Source organism: Juglans microcarpa x Juglans regia, chromosome 5S, assembly GCF_004785595.1.
Source record: "Juglans microcarpa x Juglans regia isolate MS1-56 chromosome 5S, Jm3101_v1.0, whole genome shotgun sequence".
In the NCBI taxonomy this organism is placed as follows: domain Eukaryota; kingdom Viridiplantae; phylum Streptophyta; class Magnoliopsida; order Fagales; family Juglandaceae; genus Juglans; species Juglans microcarpa x Juglans regia.
In genome coordinates, this window is record NC_054603.1 from 13206413 (window position 1) to 13224484 (window position 18072).

The 18072-nt window shown below is 35.4% G+C and overlaps 1 protein-coding gene across 1 annotated transcript; it reads left to right on the top strand.

The window, feature by feature from the left end:
• The first annotated feature begins 14060 nt into the window (after positions 1–14060).
• On the top strand, positions 14061–15298 carry LOC121267505 (vacuolar protein sorting-associated protein 53 A-like). Its single transcript, XM_041171391.1, has 3 exons — positions 14061–14179; positions 14285–14380; positions 14966–15298. Exons 1-3 carry the CDS (start codon positions 14153–14155, stop codon positions 15245–15247), a joined length of 405 nt encoding a protein of 134 aa, XP_041027325.1. The 5' UTR covers positions 14061–14152; the 3' UTR covers positions 15248–15298.
• The last annotated feature ends 2774 nt before the right edge of the window (positions 15299–18072 follow it).

Consider the following 18072-nt stretch of genomic DNA (forward strand, 5'->3'; position numbering starts at 1 on the left):
GTTGAGTGTCAAGTGTGCTAACAACTCCCTCATGTTTGTGCCTCCTATGTTTGGGATTTAGGTGTTATGCTTCATTGTTTTTAGAAAAAATTACAATTTACACCTTAAACTATTAATTCTTTTGCAATATTATCGTGGAACCATCCAAGTTGTTATTTTATTCCCAAACTACAACTTTTCTGTCAAATAATGTTTTGATTGTATCGTGTCATCTATCTCTTGTATATCTAGGTGCTAGAAAAACTAGATCGGAATATACAATGGAAGCGATATTACCTCATCACCGAATCGCAGATCTAGTGAGGTTGTTCCACAAACTTCTCCATTGTAGTTGTTCGCCTGAAATCGTCATCATCGATGGTCATTGTAAAACTAGAACAATACTCACATATTCCATTGCTTAAATGTCGAGATTAGAGAGATACACATATGTGAGAGAGATTCTATTTGTACCAATCATCTAAAGGGAGGGGGGCTATATATAGCCTCTCCAATTACACTAGGCAACCAAGTCTTAAAAATAGGACAACCCAAAAATTCTAGTTTTTCCTCTATCAGTGGAGGTCTCGCATGGCCTTAAGCCTCAGATCTTCACTATATTGATGTTTTGCACTGGGGTTAGGTCCGGAACAGTCATTTATCCTTCCATAAAGATAGTTTAAACATAAATTCATACATACACGGCCGACCTAAGTGATGGAGATACATTAGTGCACAATAAAGCTACTTTAAACATAATTTCGGCTTCACTATCATCAACCTGAAATGCCGACCTCTCATCAATAAGCTTCATCAAGTTTCTTGCTAGTTTGTTGCAAACGACAAGCCAACCGGCAAATGAACATTTCTATTACAATAATGTAAATATTCCTAGCAATAGTTGAAGCATGGGCAATAGATGCGATATTTTGGATCAAACTGGATAAAAAAGTCGTACTCATCTAAAACATAAATATAGTCGACACTTAGGCCTAGTTTGGACACTTAGAATATTTCAAAATATCTACAAATGGTAATAAAATTATTTATGAATAGTAATAAAATGATTTTAAGTTATGATGTTTAGTTAAGTTTTGGGAAAGGAGAGAAAAAAATTGAACAAAAATATTATAAAATAAAAATATTGTTTGAATTACTATAAAAAAATTGCTTATTTCTGACCAGCTATTTTGTGCAAAAATGACTATTTTCTACTAAAATGAGTATGTTTTCGTCACAATTAGTTTTTCTCATCGTAAATAATCTGTCACAAATACTCGTTTTTTTTGTAGTGATATATATATAATTAATATAGTTATTAATATCATTATCATTTTGAAATTTGAAAAAGTAGTATTTCTTTTTGTATTTTGTTTGAAAGTTTGTGAAAATTGTAATAGTTACATAATGATTAGATGAAAGAAATAAAAATTTGAAATTGAAAAATATTTTGCATTTGAGTGATATTTGAGAGGAAATATATAAAAATATTTGAGAATACATGTGTTCCCAAGCTAACTCTTAACATAATCTTATAATAGCGAGGGATTTTTCCCAATGCCACTCTTACACATTTATACGGACTTTGGTAAATTAGTTTGGATCATTTTTTCTGTTACCAAGTCTTTTGATTATGAAAAATGCATGATTTATTAAAAAATCTCATAAAAAATATAAAACTTTATAAAATGATATAGTGTATATAATATGTTATATTATAAACTATTTTTTTTTATAAAGTAGATATGACATATCAAATTAAACCAGATAAATGAATTTCTTTATAGATCCAACATTTTTGGTAATAATTAGGGGTGTCAAATCATATTAACAGGTCGTGTTCGTATCGTGTCAATGTATGTATATTATACTATAAGGGCCAACCGGAACATGACCTGTTAATTTTTTCGTATCAAAATCTCAAATTTTAACCCAACCCATTAATATAATAGGTTGGCACGACACAACCCAACTCGTTTATGTAAATGAGTCGAACAAACTCGAAATTAACCTGTTTAACCTGATTAAGTTTAGCATAATTTTATATAAATATTAAAATCACAATATCTATAAAAAAAAATATAAAACTAACTACAAGTAGAAAATTACAATTCAAACAATAAAAATATTGAAATTAAAATCCCAACAATTTTACTTTTAGGTATAATGATATATTTGTAACTTCAACTTTCTTAACCAGTTATAACGAGCTATAATAAATCAAAACAGATTAACCTGTTATCAACCCGTTAAGCAGTTGTGTCTTAACGAGTCAACTCGTTTTGACTCAAATCCGTTAAAACTAAACTCAAACTCGCTTGTATTGTGTTCATATTAGGTTAATGGATCGTGCCACATATTGCTATCCCTGCCTGGCATTATACCCTCCATCTTGTAGTTGTGTCTCTTTCATGTAGTAGTCTCAGTAGTCTAGCGTTAATGCTGGCTATTAATCCTCTACTTTCTAACTTTTGTGGTCTTTTTCCTTTCAGAAGAATAGAAGATGTTTTCTCCTTTCATTGGCTGGGCTTTATTACACCTATCTGGGCTTCAGAAATCATGCATTGGGTTGTGGTCATTATTTAGCCCATTCTATCCTCAACTACTTTTAAACCAAATAAAAAGGATGACGAAACCGAAAAATAATTCTAACTTCTTAGTTCCAAGAAATCTGTGCAAAGAAAAAAAAAACTCTTACGAGTTACGTAAAAAAGAAGGAAAATGTTAAATGTACTTAAGAAAACTTACAAAAAACTTACTTCTCCACATGTCAATTATTGATATGTTGAAAATCATGAAATTTGAAATTCAAAATTTGAATTCCGAAAGAAAACTAATAAAATGAGTCTTGCAAATAAAATTGTAAGTAAAAGTGTAAGTACTTGTAGCACTATTACAAAAAATAGGAAACATTGCGAAGTTGCTTTACAAAACACACATCCAGGTAGAAGCAATTTTCACAATGAGATTCATTTTGAAACGTAACTAATTAGAGGTACGCATTTTCTCTTTTTCTTTCTCTTTTTATGTAAAGCATGAACCTTTTGTATTTGTTTGTTTCATCAATGTAGAAGCAATATCGCAATGAGTGCCCATCGTGTATTCTTTTCTAAAAAATGAATAAATATGAGACCTATGTAAAAAAATAATTTTTTTAATAGTAAACTTTTTTTTTCAAAATAAGTATACGACACAATTTATAACTATATCTAGTATTATTCAAATTATAAAATTGATTCATTTATGTGTATCGCCTACACACGTGTGACAAAATGGAGACAACACTAGTGTATGATTAGTCAACAAATTTGCGGATGCATCACATGAGTGTATCCCAAACTTTATATTTACGAGCCTATAACCCGCGCAATGCGCAAACCGTTATTTATGCTGGATTTTATAGATATATATTTAGATATTCGTCTGTTGCAATATGTCTTCATCATTCACCATCAACACACATTCTTGCTGCACTTTCTATATCATCCATTATCGTTCGTCTTCTACGTCGCACAACTATGTCATCACTTATAATGTCACTACTTTGTTTACCATCACGACGCATTCTTCCTTCACTTCCTATATCATTTATAATCATTCATCTTCTGCGACATGCTAGTCTAGCATTTTCCTTTTTTAACTTTACTGAAGAATAGAAATAGTAACAAACTTAAAACTATTAATTTATTTAAGTTATAAATTAAATAACTTATAACTATTTTATCAATAGTAGTGGTTCAAATCATTTATAATCATTCGTCTTCTATAGCATGCTAGTCTAGAATTTTCCATTTTTAATTTTACTGAGGAATAGAAATAGTCACAAACTTAAAACTATTAATCTAATCCAAAAAAAATTGCACCAATGGTAGAGCTCTTTCATGTTAGTTTTTTCGATTTCTCATATCTTGGAAAGAATACATATACTGGATATATCTTAAAATTCAAATGCATATCTAGAAAATAGTGTTTATAAATAAAAGATGTAACGATTAGTTTAACTTCAAATTATTCAACTCATAAATCTATTTCTATTTAATATATGCATTCACACTGGATTTGTCGTCGAAATCACCGACACCCAGATAAGATTATAGTACCCCAAATACAGATTTGGAGAGAAATTACATATAACATCCGTGTTCTACCACACCCAGATCCCCCTTTGTAAAGGGTAACCCCAAAGAAGCCTTGGAAGACACCAATATCCTCAATCAAACTCAAAGACTTCACATACCCATGTCAAAATGTGATGAAAATTCGTGACTTTGAGGGAGAGAAAGAGAGGGGAGTTGGTAATTTGTATGTCGGTGATTGAGTTTTGGGATTTAATAAGGAAAGGCAAGCTAAAGGAGGTGTACGCAATTGCTATGTTATGCACCAGTCAATCTGGTTTTCAAGCAAAGAATAAGGAGTAGCAGAATCAATGTTTCCGTGGCAGAGTTTTTCAATCAAGTCACCCAGCTCCTTGCAGACAGACTCTTGGTCAAACATGAACCCATACCTGACAGAATTTGCATAGAGCTGAACGCGAAAGATGTGACAACATCAGAGCATTTGGAGTCTTGGACTGACAGATCATTCAAATTTAAGGGAACGCTCACGCTCGGCCACAGAGAGAGGATAGAAGAATGTATCTTCTATAAGAAAATCACGCACCATGTTTGGTATCTTTTGGATTTACGTGGGGAGGGTTGGATTCTCATTTCTCACTTCGCTTTAGGTTCCGATGTAGTGTGGCGGGGGTGTCATCTGAAAATTCTCTGAAATAATATCTACATGTACTTGAAAAAAAACATTGTATTTTATGTTTGTTGATCCAAGACACTATCATAGATCTGAAAGGTTGGTTAAAAACAGTTAGCTAATGAAGATCTTTGTCCCCGAGTGGTTTTGACCTCATTCACTCTGCCAACCACTTTCTTTCTGACCCACCTTCACTTCCCGCAGAACACACATCCTCCTTCTTTGATGGGCAAGAAGCAGCACTAGACCTCAAAGTCAATTGTTTCCTCTAGTAGCGAGAGGGTCTCTCTTTTGGATAAGGAGGTTTTGCTTTCTCTCTACTGGTTTTTTTTTTATCTTTCTTTATGAGTCATGTATCGGAGGGTCATGGTTGTTCATGTGTTGGAGGTTTTGCTACCATAGCCATATCAAGAACCTGGTTACATCCAATTTTTGTATTTATTGACGACAATTTTTCTTTTTCTTTTATTTCCCTAATGTCTTTGTGTACACTATTTCATGAATTCTTTTCTATTGACGTTGGTTGATTGAACTTACATGGTTTGGTTGTTTGTTGCATGCGTAGGAAGAAGTTATTTTGAAATTCTTGCGCTTTAGTTTGTTTTTAGCTTGCAAAACCTCTGTTCCAAACTCCTGAAAATAGAGCACAAGCCTTCTCCACCTTGAACCGCTGCAAGCCACCATCAGTGAGACCTCACCACGTCGGGATCCCATAGAAACCGCCGCCAAAGAGTTTCCGGCACCCCTAGTTCATTGCACACCTCTCATGGTCTCACGATGAGTTTCATCTCTCTTTCCCTCGCAGCCCCAATACTTTCCCACATTTCACCACCCTCATGTATTCATGACACCCTTTCCAGGAAAATGAAAATGAAATCGGTAGATATACAAGCTCCTTCTATACAACATTGTGCTAAGGCCCTCTCTGTAAACCCAAAAATGCATAACACTTTTACAAACATAGTCAGTGTTAACAATAATCATCAATTAAAAAAAAACAATGAAAACCTTGCAATAAGACTGTCAGTTCTTGTGAAATAATCGGACCCAAAATTTCGAAAGTAGAGAAGCATCAAGTGGAAATCAAAGCACCTTGATCAGTAAGTGTCAGCACCGCCGTGAAAATAACTGCCAGTATTGGATGCCATGGAAGGAGAAGAAGGAGTAGAAGAGGTAGAAGCGAAAAATGGAAATCCAAAAATGAAGAGAGGATGACAGTATGGAATCGAAAGAGCAATCCAACGTTGGTTTTCATTTTATAGTGGAGTATATTTTCTTTTGCACTACTTGACATTTCGCTTCCACTCTACAATTCCCATTTGTTCACTTGGTGCCTTACTAAATGGAATTGCTATTTTTCCGGTACGAATGCCACATAAGATAGTTGGAATTGCAATATTGCACCACTTGACATTTTCCTTTCACCTTGCATGAGCTAACTATAGCATGATGGAGGTCTTTCTCAGCTCCCCCAGTCCCATGTGCTCATATACCGAGAACCGTAGCAAGTTCACACTACTCCCCAAATCAAGTAAAGGTCTCCCAATGCTTGACTCACCGATCATAATGGAAACGTTGGGAGAGTTGGGATCGCCAAACTTCTAAGGAGTCTCGTTCATTATCAATGCACTGACTTGCTTTGTTAGGAAAGCTTTCTTTTTTACAATAAGCTTCCTCTTCACTGTACATAAGTCCTTTAGAAATTTTGCATATGAAGGAACTTGTTGTATGGCTTCCAATAGTGGAATATTAATATTCACTTGTTTGAAGATTTCATGGATCTCAGTATGGTATTTATTCTTTTGGCCATCTGCCAATCTCTGAGGATAGGGAACCAAAGGTTGGTACCCTCTACTTGTTTCACCTTGTGCAATTTCAGGCTTCTTCGACTCCGGTCTCACCACCTCTGCTTCCTTTTCAACTTCTTCAAGCTCTGTTACATCTTCAGGTGCAGGGGCAGCTTCTTGTCTATCCATGATCATTTTCGGTTGGGGGACTTCCTTTCCACTTCTCAAAGTAAGGACGACCTTTGTTGTCTCAATAACATCCCCTAATACATTATGTACATGTGGTTGTTGCCTGTACACTTGAAGATTAGGTTGAGGCTGTACCAAAAGCTTCCCTTTCTCCAGAGTTCTCAGTGTTGTATTCATCTTATTTATGGTGCCTCGCAATTCATTTATGGCTTGAGGGTTTTGATTATTTGTGGTGGCCTGGCTTTGCATGAATTGCTTAAGCGTATTGGCCATATGTGCCATACTGTCATCTAGAGACTTATTCGTAGATGATTGAAGCTGAGAACTATGTGCAGCTACATGAGACTGAAATTCTAGAGGTGCTACAAAAGGATAGTTCTGAGGAATCTGATATGGTTGCTACTGGAGGTGAGGAACAACTTGATGAAATGGCTGCTGAGAAGATGGTGGAGACCGGCCAGGTTGATCATTCCTCAATGAGACATTTAGGTGATTCCTTTGCCCAGGATTATATACATTTCAGAAAGGTTGATTTTGTGCTCTGTTGACCCAATTAGCTGATTGCATCTGTTCAGACCCATTCTCTTGAAATACTAGCATGATTGGGTAGTATTGGGTCTTGTAGTTTGAATCAGCACATAAAGAGCAAGCCTCTACAGCTTTCACGGCCTTTATTTTTTCCATTTCCATGACCTCCAATCTTCTGGTTAATGCAGCTATTCAGGCTTCAATATCAGTGTCCTCTTTTAGCTCATATCTGCCTTTACTAGCAATCGCCCTCAGTGGCTGTGTAGTCGATGAAACTCGATCAGTTCGAGTGTTCCGTTGTTGGGCACTCTCAACAAGATAGTCAAAAAATGATAATGCTTCATTAGGTTCCTTGCTAAAGAATTCTCCGTTGCACATGGTTTGGACAAATTGCTTGCATTCTGGAGTGAGAGACCGGTGTAAAAATAATTCCCCAGCCTCTAGGATTCAAAATCGTGATTTGGTCAGATGTGCATCAAATCCTTAAATCTTTTTCCAGCTATTCTGGAAAGTTTCGTTGGGTCTTTGATTCAACTGGTTGATTTTCTCTTACATCAACTGAGTTCTATGAAAATGGAAGAATTTCTATAAAAACTCATGTTGCATATCAGACCAGATAGAAATAGAATTAGACCTCAAAGAATAAAACCAAATCTTTTCTTTGTCCTTTAGAGACAAAGGAAATAAATGAAGTCTATTGTATTCATCAGTATTGGTCCTATTGATGAATGTCGTGCAGGCCAACTCAAAATCCGACAGATGTTGGTAAGGGCTCTCAGAATCCATCCTGTGGAACTGAGGTATTACAAACATCATGCTATTCTTTATAGAAAAATTAGGTGCATCATTAGGTAACACAATGCATGAAGTTGTAGTGGTGTGAGTGGGCTGCAAATAATCTCTAAGAGTGTGTGGTGCAGGTACAACCATGGCTTGTTCGGTTTCAGAGTCGTTGCTTGTAGAAGGGACAGAAGGGGTATTATCTCTAAGCTGTGTAAACTACTTTTAGTGCATGATGCAACTCTACACAATCTATTTGAACTGTCTCTCACCCAAGACATGAAACATCAATCCAAATAATAAAGAGAAGATTCTAGCGACAGAGTGGTAGGTGAAAATGTTTTTTTTTTTTAATAATAAGGACAACGAATAAAAAAAATGAAAATAAAATCACAAGTTTAAATTTACACCAAGCAACTATTCCTTGGCAACGGAGCCAAAAACTTGAATCATTAAAAAATGAGTTGTACAAAGGTTATCCCAAGTACAGGAGATTGTCGCGTAATAATTAAGATTAAATTACTAGACCGTCTCCTTAGGAAAAGTGCTTAAAAATCAAACTCATGTGAAATGGTGAAAATATTTACAAAGAGAAAATAAAAAATAAAAGAGGTGATATGTACAAGGAATGGAGGACTGCAATGAAAATGAAAATTTACTGGTCGTGAACCAAATTTATGTTTGTTGGATTTGAGTGTAGCGATAAAAAGTAAGGAATTAAAATGCAAGAAAGTAAATTAAAATTGCTGAAATTAATAGACTGAAATTTAAAAGAGCAAGAAAAATAAATGACATTAATTTAAATAGCAGAATTAAAAGTGCAAGAAAAATAAATGACAGTAATTTAAATAAACAAAAATTAAAGGTGCAAGGAAAAATAAATGGCCGAGCATAGCTTGGTGCCCACGACTTGCGCGTTGAAAAAAATTTTCTGAATTTGAGTCATATGTGCGATTCTGATATCCTATAAATAAAGTTATGGTCAAAATACTAAAAAGTGCCTAAAACTGTCCAATTAAGAAAGGATCACGATTTTCTGGTCTCTTTGTACTCATCTGTCTCAAGATATTTTAGTGCAGCCAAGTACAGATAATTTAACATCTGACTCGGATGCTCTGCATAAGTTTACGTAGGGAGATAAACTGAGGGCTATTTGTTTTGGCAATAGTGGCGAGCCTGAGAGGAGTTTCCGCTTCATGCATGCAACGTGGGGCTGCGGACGGTGGAGCTCATGGACAACTGGGTGGTTCTTGAGTTAGCGACGTCGTCACCACGTATCACGGGACAGAAGGTGCAGCAGCCCACGGAAGGCGCAGTGGCTCACGGAGGAAAATGAAATACTCTGTTTTAGGGTAGAAAAACAGAGGAGGAACTCACGGCTGGCTCACGGTTGTGCTGTTGTGTATGCGGTGCAGTGCATCGGATGTTTTCACGTGGAGGAGGAGTTCGCTGCAGGCAAGGTGGTTCACGGCTGGTGGAGAGGTGCAGTTGCGCTGTGCATAGAGCTTCAGTGGGAGGAGGTGCACTGTGGTTCTTGGCCGTGCATGTGGATTGTGCAGAGGCAGTGAGCTGTTGGACGTGTTGCGGCAGTGGATGGACTGGGCAAAGGACGTGTGCATGCAATGCATCGTGGAGGTAAGGTGGTGGCGATGGCTTCGTGTGCGTTGGTGCTAGGCAACGGGTGGAGGCCGTGCGGAGGAGGTTGCTGCGTGGTGATGTAGCTTTTACGTGGAGGTGCGCAATGGTGCATGCATGGCTCACGGGTTGTGTTGGAGCAACCGTGGAGGTGCAGCGTTGCTGGTGGTGCTGCCGTGCGTCAGAGTAGCTGCAAGACAAACGAAAATAAAGCTAAACAAACAAAAAAATAATGAATAAATAAATAAAAACAGAAATAAAACTAGATAAACAAAAATAAATAAAGACAAAAATAAAACTAAACAAAAGAAATGAAAAATATTAATGGTCTGTTGCATGTGCATGTGAAGAAACATTATCAAATTAAATCATAAGTATTAAAATCAAGCATAAACTATGCTAATAATTACTTTAAATCTTAACTCGGATTTATTCCTCTTAACTATTTTTTCATCTAAAACTAATAGTAAAATAATAAAATAATTAAGATTTATTAGTTTTAAGTGTATAAAATATACAATAATGAAGCGCAATCACACACCACCTCAGAAAAACCAAAACCTATCAACACATAGAACAAAAACTCTCAATCTACATTATCGTAAGCTTTAGCCATATCAATTTTAAGGATAATATTTCCCCCCCTCACAGATTTGTTAATACAATAGACCATCTCCTGAGTAAGACTAATATTCTCAAATATACTCTTTCCTTTAATAAAAGCACCTTGTTCCAAGGATATTATGCACGACAAAATAGTAGCCAAACGATCTACAAGAATCTTGGAGCACACTTTATAAAACACAGAACATAAACTGATTGGTCTAAACTTATAAAAGGACGCTGGGTTTTCAACCTTTGGAATAAGTTCAAGAGCTGATGCAGTCAAAAAAACAAGGCAATTCCGCTCCTCGAAAAAAACCATGCACTGCACAAACAAAATCCCTCTCCACAATACTCCAACAAGCTTGAAAAAAACATGACTCAAATTCATCTGGACCAGACTACTATTCACAGGGATGGAAAAAACTGCATCTTTAATAACTTGGATTGAAGGGAGCTGATATATCATATATCATTATCACACTCAGAAATGGTTTTACTAACTATAGAAGATTGATCAGGTAGAGAATGAACCTGTTTATGTGCCAAGACTTGCTCAAAGTACCTACTGCCCCTTCATGAACCTCTTCTGAAGATGATAACAACATTCCAACCTAAAGTCTCATCTCATTAATCACCATAAATGACTTAGAAGCATGAGCACGGAAAAATTCAGTCGATGCCTCTCCTATTAATTTAAATAATGTAACATTGATCTACAAGATTTTTATAATTTTGAGTCAAATATTGAAATATTTTGAAAAATTCAAAAAGAATAGATTAATACAATAGTACTCATAAGTAATAGGAATTTCAATATTAAATAAATTATAATATTGATCTACATATTATATTTATCTCGATTTAAATTGTACAAAATATTTAAGTAATAATCTTTGTTCGAAGTAACCTTATTCTAAAATGTCAATTTCTTTACAAACTTTGCCAAATGGACCCATTCGGACAATAGCAGCGAAATGTACCTACCATTATTTTCTTGCACTGAATACATTATTTTAACATCCATAACAAATTCAATTATTGATAGAGAAGCTACATTTTAGTTATCATATATTGATAGCCCATTAGCGACGAAAAACCAATTGAAGATGACAACTATATTAAGTTCAGATATATATAATTAAGAGAAATATTCTAGCTACAAAATGATTACATAAAAGTAATCTCACAAATTGATGTGACTTGATATGATTTGTTAGATTGTAAAATTATTTTTATTGTAAAGTAAATATGACGGATCATATAAAATTACATTAATTTGTATAATTATTTTTATAATCTCTTTGTGGCTACAGTACTTCTATATTCGAAGGGCAAGACTCAACTTGATTGTATCACTTTAGAATGACAACTTTAGAGCCCAACATCTTAAATTACAACTTTGAAGGTGTCCTAATTTTTTTCAAAACGGCTCTCATTTTGGGCATAAGCTACAGACCCAGATAAATCCACTAGAGCCCAACATCTAGCAATGTCCATCCCAAGTCTGAGACTAACATAAGTGGAAAACTTGTAAGCTTCCAAGTCCTTGAACTTTTACGAATAAAGGCGCGTGAATACACACAAAATCTCTAAACTCTATATACAAAACTTTGGCAAAACAACTTTGAATTAATATAAATAATATAGTTATTATAAATACATAGAGTTAAGAGAAATTTTAAAAGAGCAAAAATCAAGTCAAGTTCATGAGCTACAACCTTACTTACAAATCTTGGGTCTTTTGAGGCTGCCCAAATAATGTAGAAGTCTTGGGATTCCTCTCATGAGACTTGTTAAAATACACACGAATAGAAGTCTACAAATATAAGAGCACTGAAGTCTTTTGAATATGATGTATATTGGTTTGTCAATACAGATAGGGAACTACAAGCATTCAAGTTGTTTCACTTTCACCCATGTTATGTTGGCAATAACAGATCATGAATAATAAAGTATGATTTTCTCTCTTCAAATGAGAAATTCATATTTATTTTCAAAATTAAGATTTTAAAAAAGAAAAAGAAAACAATTGACTACACTAAGATATAATAGATATAATCTGTTCATTTTGACCTTTAGAAACTTTTCGAGTTAAAGAAATCTAAACAGCTCAACTCAAAAGCTCTTAAACTGATTTACAGATTTATTACTTTTTACAAATCTTTCCAGATTTCAGCAGCAATTCATATATAAAACTTTTATCCATGATAGTAATCTATGGTCCCTGACTGCCTCCCTGAATGAAAGACCAGCACAGATCCAGAATTAAAAAAATAAAAAAAAAATAGTTTGGAGGATCATCATCTCAAGAACTGAAAGAGAAGATAAAGAACAGGGCACAAAGTACAGAGGAACGAAAAACAGAGAAGAAAAATAGAATTTCATTTCTGTTATGAGAGCAACTGGGTTTGGCATACACTTAATTAGATAGGGCGACGCGTGCTGCAAGACTCGGAATTTGGAAGTTTAATGCCGAAATTAAGTGAATTAAAGTGTGCACTTTTTTCAAGCAATTTTGTCAAAAACATTATTAGCTGTCTGCAGTCTTGATTTTAGACGCTTGGTTGTAGAGTGCAAGTCTGCAGATTGGAGTTTGGAAAAAAGTTTTCCAGATTTCCTTTGGAATAATGTCGGCACAAAAGGATTGGAGAAGATTATAAATTATGATGCTTGATTCTTATATGATATATATTAATTCAAATTTTCTTATTCTTGTTGAACAAGAAACTATAATATTTGTGTTGTCCCTTAGATATGTATATATTTACTTCACCAAGTTTTTTCTATAATGTTAATTCAACAATACTACTGCAGGTACACGGGTGGTCGTCGTTGTGGGTAGTCGAATTTGAGCCGATGGTCGTCGTTGTGGGTAGTCAAAACTGCGCCGGTGGTCGTCTCACTTATTCTTGAGATCGCATCTGGATTTATTAGCTCTTCTGAAGACACAGGTGGGCCTGGTATTCTCAGTTGGCTTTTCTCCCAATGTGTCCTGAATCAATCAGATTTTCCAATGGTTATTCACATTTCTTTGCATTATTACTCACTCAGTAGGCAAAAATAATCTGCTTGTTTTCTAAGTTTCCTTTTTGCTACTTTTCTGAATACTCGATAGAGAAAGGCTTGTTACAGGCCCTCAAAAATTTCAGCTTTCCTGTCCATACACTTGCTAAATGTGCGAAAATGATACCTGTTATGGTGAGTTAATTGTGCATTTAAGAAATTTTACATGCAACTATGAAGTGCGTACGTCGCATAATTAATTTGAAAAAGAGTGGGATCTATTATTAAAAAATTAATTTTTTTTAGGTATGTCTCATGCTTTATTTACTTTTTTCGAAACGATTATGCGGCAGTTACACAATTTAGATTTAAAAATATCTTTTCTCTTTATTTATTATGGTCTCCTACTGCTTCAGCTTGCTCTGTTCGGTGCGGTGGGGGTGTTTTTTCTGCTGGGGAAGTCAAGTTTGATCTTTCGTGTTTCGGGAGTCTCAGCAACGCTCTGTTTCATTATTGCCAATGTGGAGGGATGGGTAAGCGGGGTTTCCCAACCACGGGTGCAAGTAGAGTTTCTCTTCTTCTACGTACGTTGTCATATTAGATTATGCAACATTATGTCTAGTTTTTTACTTTTTCCTCTTACTTTATTTTATTTTATTTTATTTTTTTACTCATGCAGAGTGCAGTAAGGTAGAGAACCTTTCTTTGAAGCAATAAGCTTCATTTGCTATATTAGCATCACACTATTGAATGAATTTCCCATAATTTTGACATGATTATTTGTAGGGGCATATAGTGGTTTCTGATTGCATAAAACAAACGTCTTTGACATATCATTTTCTTCCTTTCTGAAACAGACAACTGGTGCTGCTAGCTATTCAAAATTTGTGAGCCGTGAAATGAGCAAAGCTGAAGCACTTTCGAAGGTTTATGATCATATTTTGTCTACATTTTGCTAAGTTTGGTTTTATTTTCTTATCATGATTATACTAAAAAAGTCTTACTCAAGTTTACATGTATTTATTATTCAGGTTATACTGTCAACATTTGATTCAGTGGCGGATACATATCGAGCATTGCTACCAGAGGGCACACCAATGGAGTTTCAGCGAATTTTTGAGCTTAAGGTTTTGGTCTATTCTTGCTGTTTGATATAGGGTTTAGTCATACTAGTTACTGCATGATCGGTTAATTGTCAAGCTCAAAAACATTGGATGGATATAGATCAAGACTGTGAGATGTGACTCGATAAATCTACTAATGGACTGGTGAAAATGTTGAGGTTTTCTGAAGCGTGGAGTCTAAGATAAATGAAAGTCGTTATGCAAACCTGTTTTCAACACTTGAAATTGGGAGCCACATTATCTGCTAATGATGCTGGATAGGCACCTTGGATACGATGTCTGATAAATTTTCGTATGTCGGTCTTCTTTTTAGCTCTAACTAACCACAAGACATCTAGCATTGCCACTTCAGAGAAGGGGTGCCTTTGAAACGTTCATTATAGTTGCCCGACAGAATTGTGTCTCCATTATTCCTACTTGTCTTCTGAAGAATTGAGCAGGTTAATCATGGATAATGAATCTTGGCATCATATGAATTACATGAATTACGTAATGGTGGAGTTATATTAAACTGTTAAATCTTGGCAAAAATATGATGGAATTAAAGGTGTTTTTATTGTTGGCTAATACTGTGCTTTCCATGTGCAGGGTCTAAAAAAAGCTGATCAGCAAAGTGTACAAGATGACTTCAACAAACATGGGCCCGGGATCACACAACCCTCTATCATGCCATCAGTAGTCCCAGCGGCAGCTCCTGTGATACCCAGTCCGGCTTCAATCGGACTAGTTGCTTCCCGAGAGGATGTGTTAACCAGAGCAGCTGCACTTGGAAGATGTGCTGCTACAACAGGGTTCAAGAGGTTCCTTGCTTTAACAGATGCTGCAAAAGATCGCAAAGATGGGCCCTTTAGAAAGCTCTTTAATCCATGACAGCATTTGAATCCCAATTTTACATGCAGTTTTGGTACTGGTGCCATTCGTTACAATAGACAGATGAAACAAAGAGACAGATAAAGATAGAAAATTATTTTAGAAAATAACAATGCTAATGACAATAATTACAACAACGATAACAATAATAAATGGGGCTGCAGTTGCTGCCATATAAACCCATTCAGTCCCATTTTACACTCTCAACGCCCTCACTATTTCTTCTCTCTCTTCTTGGCCGACCATCCCCTTCCCATATTTTGCTTGCACTTTCTTCAATTTTCGCACCTCCCAAAAACAATCTTTATATCTCAACTGGTGGAAGCTTGGAGAGAAGCCCTTCTAACATTCCAAGTATCTCACTAGCATTTTTCTAACATTTAGCCATTTATTTTGAGTTTAATGCTTTAAAGCAAGAAAACATGATGTAAATTCTGATAGCAAGCAAAATCTTGAAAAATGACCATGCATGTTATGGCCATAGCCTGTAAAGCCCTCGGTTAAGGCATCCATGTGCGAGGAAAACTTCTAAGTGTGGATCTAACGCCTGCTTTGTTTACACAAACCATTTCATCCAATCATTACAATTTTTCTAAATTTTTAAACGAAATACAATGAACAATTCAACCTTTTCAAGTTTCAAAACAAAAATAATATTAAGAAATTATATTCTAAAACTATTTTATTTAATTTTAAACTTTCACCTCATCTGTATAACCAAACAAGGTTTTATTTCCTAAACATGAGTTTTGAAATATTGAAGCAAATATGACAAAGTCACACAATCTGATCGAGTTTCAGATATTACATGTATATTGAGGCTAATGCATTCATGTGGGACTGGCATATAAGCTTGAATCTTATGGTATAAAGGTTGGAATCTTGTATAGTACAAAATGTTTCAACCGTCACATGATAAGAAGGTTATGTGACGGTTGGGGATTATTAAATCAGCATGCATGTACCTTTTAATGTTTGTAGCATGAAATCCCATAAATAAAACTTTCACATGATAATCTAGTAAAAGAAATCTCTTAATCCAAACATTTGTTCAATAGCACATTTAAAATATAATGGTCGAATATGTGCTATGCATTGTAAAAGCATAAATCATTTAAATGTAAAGAAAAATCTAAATCCTCTCTCTCAAAGACAAAGTCTCATTGTCAATGTCACCCTCCTAGACATCATCCTCGAGCCTTCCTCACTTGGGGTGGGAAAATATTTAAAAAAATAATAATATAAATCGAATACTCAATAAGAACCACATCATATAGTAACCATAATTATAAACACAAGGTTTTCATTTAACTTCAACATTCTTAAGAAAAATTACCTTTAAGCATCCTAAAACATTAATCCTAAAGCCTTAAGAAGTATTCTTTTACCTCAACCATAGAAGCATAAGCATTTATTTAACCTCAATCATAAATTATTTGTTACCTTAATCTTATCATCAATGGTCGTTTACACACTGTTAACCCTCATGTGTTAGGGTTGGCCTCCTTTGCGATCAATGGTTTTAGCTGTAGCTAGTGGAATAGAACCGAACTTAAGAATGGGTAATCATTAGGTGCACCTCCAATTATGCATGCCAGCATTTCCATTCATCCCAACCTCATGTTACCATCGTCAACCTCATATGGCCATTTCATTAATCTCATCAAACACATGCAGTCATACCATTCATTTTCTTTTCTTTACATTAACATTGCCTTACCTTTCATTCTTTAAAATAAACAGTTGTATAATATAATACTTAGTCACATCCGTCATGCAATCCTAAATCATAAAACATCTTTGATCAAACATGGAGTTCATAAAAATGGATAACAATGAAGAGCTCAAAAATACATATTTACCTTTGTAAAAACATTTACAATATAGATATACTTTTGGAAAAAGAAACTTTACAATTTACTAAAAAATTATGTGTAAAGAAGCTACTCCATCGAATTCAGTGGCTGGAACATACAATGGATTTGTGGTTGAGGATCATGGTGCCATGACGGTTGTGACGCCCCGACTCCCACGTATAGGGACGCGAGAATCATGACGTCGGGATGATGACAACATGGGTCACACATCTCAATGAAAAGTGCCCAAGTGTGTGCAAAGTCGCAGCGGATAATATAATAACTCAACTAAGTACCAAAAATTTAAATACAAGTATCCAAAATGATTTACCTTTAAAAAGTTATACAGTCATCCCAAATATATTGCAAACGGCAATTACATAAATAAGGGATAAAATGAATCTCAACACACGAGAGCAATCCCAGATCGCTCTTCCAACGGAGCCAACCCCTAAGGCTCGTCATCCTCATCTGCATCAAAATCTGCGATACCATAAACGGTACCGCAAGTAAGTAATAATCCAAATAACCCTCGAGATAAAAACGCATTAAAGTAACCAACTATTAGATCCCAAAATCTCATTTTTTTCCCAAAAACGAGTATTTTTCCAACACATGCTAAAAATCCCATTTTTAGCCAAAACGTAAAATCCAACATTTTCTCAAAAAATGATTTACACAAAATCCAACCATTTATCGGACACTGTAGGCGGGACTATACCACCATCCCTACCGCATGCACCGTAGGCGGGAATGACAGGCGGAACACAACCACCATCCCTACCGCGTGCACCGTAGGCGGGAATCACAGGCAGGACTTTACCACCGTCCCTGTTTACCACCGTCCATACAATTCCATACAATTCCTTTCCACACAATGAATACATATCATAGCACTGTAGGCGGGAATCACAGGCGGGACTATATCACCATTCCTGCTTACCGCCATCCCTACAGTCTCTTTTCTTT

Bases quoted from the DNA above. Each gene is read 5' to 3' on its own strand.
- LOC121267505 (XM_041171391.1), top strand. From the start codon at position 14,153: ATGAGCAAAGCTGAAGCACTTTCGAAG. The intron at 14,180-14,284 runs GTTTATGATCAT...TTTATTATTCAG, and splicing joins AAGCTGAAGCACTTTCGAAG to GTTATACTGTCAACATTTGA. The intron at 14,381-14,965 runs GTTTTGGTCTAT...TTCCATGTGCAG, and splicing joins AGCGAATTTTTGAGCTTAAG to GGTCTAAAAAAAGCTGATCA.